General features: G+C 35.4%; 1 protein-coding gene across 1 annotated transcript in view; it reads right to left on the bottom strand.

Annotated features, from left to right (window-relative positions):
* Positions 1-10,000, bottom strand: part of LOC144980688 (uncharacterized) — a 55,579-nt gene that overhangs the window by 13,696 nt on the left and 31,883 nt on the right. The window contains exons 5-7 of the mRNA XM_078928368.1: positions 7,381-7,535; positions 5,629-5,752; positions 3,265-3,343 (exon numbers count right to left, since the gene is read on the bottom strand). Coding sequence (XP_078784494.1) covers positions 3,265-3,343; positions 5,629-5,752; positions 7,381-7,535 — 358 coding nt within the window. The remainder of the gene's footprint in view (positions 1-3,264; positions 3,344-5,628; positions 5,753-7,380; positions 7,536-10,000) is intronic.

Below are 10,000 nucleotides of genomic sequence, written 5' to 3' on the forward strand. Positions count from 1 at the left end.
AAATACGTCCCATAGTAATCTGGTTTTATGTAGAAATGTACAAATACGTCATCAATGACGTACATCTGGTTTATGTAGAAATGTACAAATACGTCACCAATGACGTACATCTGGTTTATGTAGAAATGTACAAATACGTCACCAATGACGTACATCTGGTTTATGTAGAAATGTACAAATACGTCACCAATGACGTACGTCTGGTTTTATGTAGAAATGTACAAATACGTCACCAATGACGTACATCTGGTTTATGTAGAAATGTACAAATACGTCATCAATGACGTATCTGGTTTTATGTAGAAATGTACAAATACGTCACAATGACGTACGTCTGGTTTTATGTAGAAATGTACAAATACGTCATCAATGACGTACTCTGGTTTATGTAGAAATGTACAAATACGTCACCAATGACGTACATCTGGTTTATGTAGAAATGTACAAATACGTCACAATGACGTACTCTGGTTTATGTAGAAATGTACAAATACGTCACAATGACGTACGTATGGTTTTATGTAGAAATGTACAAATACGTCACCAATGACGTACATCTGGTTTATGTAGAAATGTACAAATACGTCACCAATGACGTACATCTGGTTTATGTAGAAATGTACAAATACGTCACCAATGACATACATCTGGTTTATGTAGAAATGTACAAATACGTCACAATGACGTACGTATGGTTTTATGTAGAAATGTACAAATACGTCACCAATGACGTACATCTGGTTTATGTAGAAATGTACAAATACGTCATCAATGACGTAATGTCTGGTTTATGTAGAAATGTACAAATACGTCACAATGACGTATTCTGGTTTATGTAGAAATGTACAAATACGTCACTCAATGACGTACATCTGGTTTATGTAGAAATGTACAAATACGTCATCAATGACGTACATCTGGTTTATGTAGAAATGTACAAATACGTCACAATGACGTATTGTTTTGTAAAATGTACAATACTCACAATGGTCATTGTTTATGTAGAAATGTACAAATACGTCACCAATGACGTACATCTGGTTTATGTAGAAATGTACAAATACGTCACCAATGACGTACATCTGGTTTATGTAGAAATGTACAAATACGTCACCAATGACATACATCTGGTTTATGTAGAAATGTACAAATCCGTCATCAATGACGTACATCTGGTTTATGTAGAAATGTACAAATACGTCATCAATGACGTACATCTGGTTTTATGTAGAAATGTACAAATACGTCACCAATGACGTACATCTGGTTTTATGTAGAAATGTACAAATACGTCACCAATGACGTACATCTGGTTTTATGTAGAAATGTACAAATACGTCACCAATGACGTACATCTGGTTTATTGTAGAAATGTACAAATACGTCACCAATGACGTACATCTGGTTTATGTAGAAATGTACAAATACGTCACCAATGACGTACATCTGGTTTATGTAAAATGTACAAATACGTCACCAATGACGTACATCTGGTTTATGTAGAAATGTACAAATACGTCATCAATGACGTACGTATGGTTTTATGTAGAAATGTACAAATACGTCACCAATGACGTACATCTGGTTTTATGTAGAAATGTACAAATACGTCATCAATGACGTATGTCTGGTTTTATGTAGAAATGTACAAATACGTCATCAATGACGTATGTCTGGTTTTATGTAGAAATGTACAAATACGTCATCAATGACGTATGTCTGGTTTTGTGTAGAAATGTACAAATACGTCACCAATGACGTACGTATGGTTTAATGTAGAAATGTACAAATACGTCACCAATGACGTAGTTCTGGTTTTATGTAGAAATGTACAAATACGTCACCAATGACGTAGTTCTGGTTTTATGTAGAAATGTACAAATACGTCATCAATGACGTAGTTCTGGTTTGATGTAGAAATGTACAAATACGTCATCAATGACGTAGTTCTGGTTTTATGTAGAAATGTACAAATACGTCACCAATGACGTAGTTCTGGTTTGATGTAGAAATGTACAAATACGTCATCAATGACGTACGTATGGTTTATGTAGAAATGTACAAATACGTCACCGATAACGTACATCTGGTTTTATGTAGAAATGTACAAATACGTCACCAATGACATACATCTGGTTTTATGTAGAAATGTACAAATACGTCACCAATGACGTACGTCTGGTTTTATGTAGAAATGTACAAATACGTCATCAATGACGTACGTCTGGTTTTATGTAGAAATGTACAAATACGTCATCAATGACGTATGTCTGGTTTTATGTAGAAATGTACAAATACGTCATCAATAACGTACGTCTAGTTTTATGTAGAAATGTACAAATACGTCACAATTACGTACGTCTTGTTTATAAACTGACAGATATTTACTCTTGATATTTTCCTATTTCCGTTGAAGACAAATGCAGTTATTAAGGTCTTGGAGGCAAAGTAGCTTAGCAGTACGGTCTTTTCTTCTCATCCTAAAGCTACAGACTTCGATCACCCGCCGCTGCGCTGTGTGTTGTCCACAATAGTGTTCAGTCATTTATAACAGTCATCTTTCTCTCCCTTCATCTCTCCTTTTTAATGAACACAGCACACACTTACCGCTATTTTCGTGTATCTTGTATCAAATCTGGCTTTCAGCAACCGTTTCTCAAATTGGTCCTATTAATTTAATCGCTGTCATTTTTGTTGCAAATTTTGATAAACACTTGTTAGCCCAACAAACCCCCAATCCCGGAAGGTCCGGATTTATTTCAGAAGTTCACTCCTAGTTTGGCTGCACCCCAAAGGCTGTTAAGCCCTAACCTCCATGGTTTATTGTCGAAATCTTCTTCTTCTAGATGAGTTGTTTCCAAAGCTGACCGATCCTCACTGCTCTTTGCACCCAAATTAGTCTGATCTCTAGCTGTCGGCCTGCACGATATTGTTTACATTGACAGGGCGCGAGCTCAAGATGGTAAAAAACCCTCCGGATTAAATAAGATGTTGTCGCCGCCACATCACAACAAAGAATCAAGGGTATGGCCGGAAATTACCAAAAATGTTCTAATTCATGCATTACAAGTCACATGTAAGACGTATTTTTGGTACTCATTGAATATCGTCAATGCTTATAATCAATTACTCTTTCACTTCTTAGTCTAGTAGTGTATTATGTGTAAAGTGTCTTACCCAAGGAATAAAGCTTAGTAAAGAATTTAAAAAGACACAATGAGAAAGAGACAACGAGACAAATGCCTGGAAACATTTCTAGTCTACCTTTTCCTTCAGTTCATCCACCACCGCCACAAGGTCCTGGTTTTCCTTCTTCAATTTGTCAATGTCCTCCTGCATCTCTCTGGGAAAACAAGAAATTCTCATTGACCTTTCGGTACTTCAAACTCGTTTTTCCTCATTTAACTCTTCCTCCAGCCTCCCCCTTTCTCTTGCTATTCTCTCTTTCTCTTCTCTACTACTACTACTACTACTACTACTACTACTACTACTACTACTACTACTACTACTACTACTACTACTACTACTACTACTTACTACTACTACTACTACTATACTACTACTACTATACATACTACTACTACTACTACTACTACTACTACTACTACTACTATCTACTACTACTATACTACTACTATTACTACTACTACTACTACTTACTATACTACTACTACTACTACTACTACTACTACTACTACTACTAACTAACTACTACTACTAACTACTACTACTATACTACTATTACTACTACTATTACTACTACTACTACTATACTACTACTACTACTACTACTACTATACTTACTACTACTACTACATACTACTACTATACTACTACTACTACTACTACTACTACTACTACTACTACTACTATACACTACTACTAACTACTAACTACTACTACTACTACATACTACTACTACTACTACTACTACTACTACTACTATACTACTACTACTACTACTACTACTACTACTACTACTACTACTACTACTACTAACAACTACTACTACTACTACTATATACTACACTACTATACTACTACTACTACTACTATACTACTACTACTACTACTACTACTACTACTACTACTACTACTATACTACTACTACTACTACTACTACTACTACTAACTACTACTACTACATACTACTACTACTACTACTACTATACTACTACTACTACTACTACTACTACTACTACATATTACTACTACTACTTACTACTACTATTCTACTACTACTCTTTATACTACTCTACTTACTACTACTACTACTACTATACTATCTAATAATACTACTATACTACTACTAAATACTACTACTATACTACACTATACTATTTATATACTACTAATACATAACTACTACTACTACTACTATACCAACTACACTATATTACTACTACTATTTATACATATATATATCTATTCTACACTAATACTATACTATATACTACTATCCTAAATATACTAAACCATTCTACACTCTACTATTACTACTAATCTATATACTCTACTCATCTACTAACACTATATAATATCGTACATACATTATACATACTATCCATATAACCTTATACTTACATATTATATCTATATATACTATACCACTCTACTTACTATTATTTTACTTCCCTTATTCTCAAAATAACCAATAAAATTATATTTGTCAATTTCCTCAACCAAAACAAATTTATACTGTCACAAGAATGTTAGAATTAATTTACCTTAACAACATGTTGCATTAAATATGAGAATAAGGATTACAGAGATAGGCACAGAATTAATCCAATATGATTTCTCACAAATATAACGTCTCACAGATAATATTTGGTTGAACTTGTTAGCTAAAATAGATATCAAATGAGAAACAGTTGATCATGCAAGAGGTATTATGCATGTAGACTAGTTACAAGGACTTGAGATGCAGGTATTAGTATTATTCTGATGGCCCTGTCAACTTAGCAGTGATTGTTGAACCTGTTAGATCCGCAAGGAAGGTACTTTTTATAGATAAGCGTCCTATCCATATGACAGCTAGCATTGTTATTGTATTTTTCACCCTTTAAAACGGGGATATACGTAGAAGAAGAAGAAGAAGAAGAAGAAGAAGAAGAAGAAGAAGAAGAAGAAGAAGAAGAAGAAGAAGAAGAAGAAGAAGAAGAAGAAGAAGAAGAAGAAGAAGAGAAAAAGAAGAGAAGAAAGAAGAAAAGAAGGAAGAGAAAGAGAGAAGAAGGAAGAGAAGAAGAGAAGAAGAAGAGAAGAAGAAGAAGAAAAGAAGAAGAGAGAAGAAGAAGAAGAAGAAGAAGAAGAAGAAAGAAGAAGAAAAGAAGAAGAAGAAGAGAAGAAGAAGAAGAGAAGAAGAAGAGAAGAGAGGAGGAAAAGAGAAGAGAAGAAGAAGAAGAAGAAGAAAAGAAAAAGAGAAGAAGAAGAAGAGAAGAAGAAGAAGAGAAGAGAAGAAGAAGATAGGAAGGAGGAGGAGGAAGAGAAGAGAGGTGAAAAGTAGATGTGTGGAAGGAGAGGAGGAGGAAAGTAGGAGGAGAAGAATTGTGTGGTGAAAAGGAGGCAAAAGACAAGGGATTGGGAAGAGTGTGAAGTAGAAGCGAGCCAAAAATCATTCCTCCTTACTTGCTTCGTTTGGTGTCCTCTTCCACCAACTTCTGCATTTGTTGACCCATCAGTGACATGGCCGGAAGCTGCCCTTCTAACTGGGACACCCTGTTTTTGATCTCCTCCAACGATTTTGTGTCGGCTGGACAGCATGAAGTAAAATATGGAGTCAATTTATAGGTTTACCAATTAAACTGGGAATGTTGCAATTCTTGGCTAATTGTTACAATCTGATATAATGCGATTATGTAGTCGCGTGGTATGACTCTTGCTTTTGGATCTGAAGGTCCCAGTTCGAGCCTCGTTCGGACCAAAGATGAGTCCTTGGAAAAGGCTCTTTACTCACATACAATATCGCCTAACAGGCGTTATGTCTCGTTCTACATGTTACGTGTTGCTGTTGATCAGGAACCCATTGTAAAGCGCTTTGAGCATGTTTATTGAATATAGCGCTATATATATATATTATATAATATATTATATATATATATATATATATTATATATATATATAAAGTTCAAAGTTCTGACGCTCTTTCAAAAGGATTTAAATTTTAAATGCCTTTTTGTTATTTATGTCTGTCCCTATCCACAAAAGACAATCTCGTCTGTGATATATTGACACATAAGGTGCCAGAAAACAACTGAAAAAATAGGACTTTTTTTTCAATACAAAGCAAAAATATTAATTATTCGAAAATTTGCAAGCAATAAAAAAGAAATCTTTAGTTTGTACTTGCCAAGATTAATTAAAAATTCTCAATAAGTTATTTTGAAAAAAAAACTCATATAAATCAAAGTTGTATAGAAATCACGAAATTGAAATTTCCAAACTTGCGTCTAGTTTAAAGCAGTAAGATGTAGGAGGTAGCCCCCCCCCCCCCCTTGACACCCCCCCCCCGCCCCTCCTTCCAGGTTTTATTGAAAAATAATAACCGATTAGGCTAGAGACTAGAATAACGTTTTATTCTAACACCGTTTCCCAATTTTTAAATACAGTGCATAAATCACATCTGCTTTATTTCTTAATTTAAATGGCTCTCATTGAGTCAGGAATTGAATTCAATGGACTGCACCATTTGGTCAAAGATGTCCAACATGGTAGAGAAGAGTCGTGCGATGTCTTACACAGAAGCAGAGTTAAAAGAGTCGATTAAGTAATAGTGGAATCGAGTCTCTATCCAGACAATACAAAGTCTATTGAATCATCGGAATAAGACGACGTTATAGTTATAATACAATATGGGAGATCTCTAGGTGACGGAAAACAGTTGAGAATTACGTCCTAAATATTTAAAATGACAAATATGATGTAGGTACGCTTCTTGTCAAAACCCCTGTGAAGTTTATATTTTTGACATTAGCTTAAAAAGGGATAGATGGGTCGTTATATTGTGATATATGTCAGGGGTTGTGGAATAAATGAAGGGATAGATGGATGGAGTATTTGGAAATTGTGACTATTTGTCATGGGGTTGTGGAATAAAATGAAGGATATGATGGGTTCGTTATATTGTGATGATATATGTCAGGGGTTGTGGAATAAATGAAGGGATAGATGGGTGGATAGATTGTTGATATAATGATAGTGGTTGTGGTTGTGGAATAAATGAAGGGATAGATGGGTGGATAGATTGTGATATATGTCAGGGGTTGTAGAATAAATGAAGGGATAGATGGGTGGATAGATTGTGATATATGTCAGGGGTTGTGGAATAAATGAAGGGATAGATGGGTGGATCCATGAATAGACATATTTTGCTCTACTTACTTGCTTTAACATTCACAGTATATTCATCACTAAGTTGACCTTTTGATCCCATGTGTGTGATAGTACAGATGTATTGACCACTGTCACCCTCCTCAGGAGCAGAAATCTCAACAGTGAGATAGGCAGGGCTTGCCATTCGTCCTTGGCCTTTAAACCTGGTGGTAACACGTAATTAGATAAACAAATAACAAACATATTATAGTAAACGGCACTACTTTATGGGCAATTAGTGGTAGCGATAATTAAAAATAATTGTCTTGAAGAAAAACTTCAGTCTGCTGAAAGGCAACATCATTCGACGGAAACCGCACTTGTTAGGGTTGTTGATGATCTCCTCTCTGTTATAGACAATGGTTCATGTTCTTTGCTGAATTTGCTTGACCTATCGTCTGCTTTTGATACTATTGATCACAATCTTCTTCTCAAACGTCTTGAAATTACTTATGGTATGTCTGGTGCAGCGCTTGATTGGGTTAGGTCATATTTGTTTAATCGTAAACAGATTATTACGGTGGATGAATATAGATCTGAGGAAATCTTTCTTGATTGTGGGGTTCCCCAGGGTTCAGCACTTGGACCCGTTCTTTTTGTTTTGTACGTTGGCCCTCTGTCTAAAATCATCAGAAGTTTCGGTCTGTCTTACCATCAATACGCTGATGATACGCAATTGTACTGCGTTTCCAATACGAGAAATTTACAAGAAGTATCAGCCAATAGTAAAAAATGTATCCAAAGTGTTAAGAAATGGATGAATGAGAACAGACTGAAACTGAATGATGATAAGACGGAGGTGCTGTATGTGGGGAACAGGAAGTGGAAAAGTGAAACAGATTTGAAGTTGGGGGATGCCTCTATTCAAATTGTTGACAAAGTGAAAAACCTTGGCACATTCTTAGACTCTGGACTGTCGATGGAGCATCAGGTTAATAATTTGGTCAGATCTCTCTTTTTCCAACTAAAAAAGATTGCTTCTATTAGACGGTTCATATCTGAGGATGTGACCAAGCACCTGGTTGTGTCCCTCGTACTATCGAAATTGGATTATTTTAATGCTCTGTTGTTTGGCGTTTCGCAATGCAATCTGAAACGTCTTCAGATTGTCCAAAACAGCGCTGCCAGACTAGTATTCATGAAGCGTAGGTGCGACTCTGCCGAACCTCTACTTCATGACCTCCATTGGCTGCCTGTTGAGAAAAGGATTAAATTCAAAGCTTGTGTTTTAGTGTATCGTTGTCTTGAAGGTGCTGCCCCTTCCTACCTTTCCGAACTAATTGAAAGATATTCAAATCCCCGCCCCTTACGTTCGGCCAGTGATTCCATAAAACTAGTTGTCCCTCGAATTCGGAAAAATGCTGGAATGAGATCCTTTTCTCATTTCGGACCCTCTATTTGGAACGCCTTACAGCAGAGCATTCGTGAAAAAGAATCTTTGTCTATTTTTAAACGTTCGCTTAAAACATATTTGTTTCGATTTTAGTAGATGGTATGAGAAGCAAGATAGGTTTGGTTTGTGTTGTGTGTTGTGTTGTTGTGTGTGTATGTGTGTGTGTGTGCTTGTGTGTGTGTGTGTGTAAATGAGTATGTTTCAGCCAAAGTAATTTGTAATTTAAGTGCTTAGAGTCTGGTGTCTCGGAGTTATAGCGCTATATAAGTTTTCAGTATTTGTATTATTTATTAGCGGGGCGTAGCTAACTTGTTTACTTAAGGCCAAACTGCTGATCAATCAGCATCACAATTTGAGAATGTATTTCACGGTGCTTAAACACAGAGATGCATGAGATGGTACTAAAGTATATTTTTACACATTATGACACAGTGTAGATTACTACGACACGTTACATCCGGTAAAAATCCATACAACACAGTTCAATTCATGACGATACATCAAAACATTCTACAACGGATAATATCATCTCAGTTGATCCATTACAACACATTGCAACACACTAAATCACAAAAACACACAATACAGAAGCAGTCTTTCATACAATTTACAATAGAACAATGCGTCATATCACAAACACGGCATAACATACAACAACACAATAGTCACACCATAACACGAGCGACACATTATAAAAGTAATTTACACTGAAGCACTCTGTAACGCACTAAAATACATTTCAACACATTTTGATTCCTTACGACACACTATAACAAATGATATCACTCTCTGTATTATACTACAACATAATTCAATCCACACATAACCATACTACAACACACCGCGACATTATAATACACTGCACTACATTGCAGTGCTCTATAACACAATAAACTACAAAACATTACAAGATATTACAATATACTAAATTACACTATGAAGTACTAAATACATGACATACATTAAACCACAAAACACCACACACAAGAAAACAGTTCAATATATTACGACACACTAAAAGCTCACTAAAAGACACTACATCACATTACATCACACTAGACCACAAAACAACAAACTACAATAAGCTAAAATACATTGCACCACACTACAACACACTTTATTACACAGCAACACACACAAAAACACTATACAACGCAATACGACACTAAAACATTCTGTAACTCCCCAAAACAAACTTGAGCTCACTACGAACAGTACAAAAATTATACCAAATTA

This window comes from Berghia stephanieae, chromosome 10, assembly GCF_034508935.2.
Source record: "Berghia stephanieae isolate SIO BIC M18660-M18661 chromosome 10, UCSD_Bste_1.3, whole genome shotgun sequence".
NCBI lineage: Eukaryota > Metazoa > Mollusca > Gastropoda > Nudibranchia > Aeolidiidae > Berghia > Berghia stephanieae.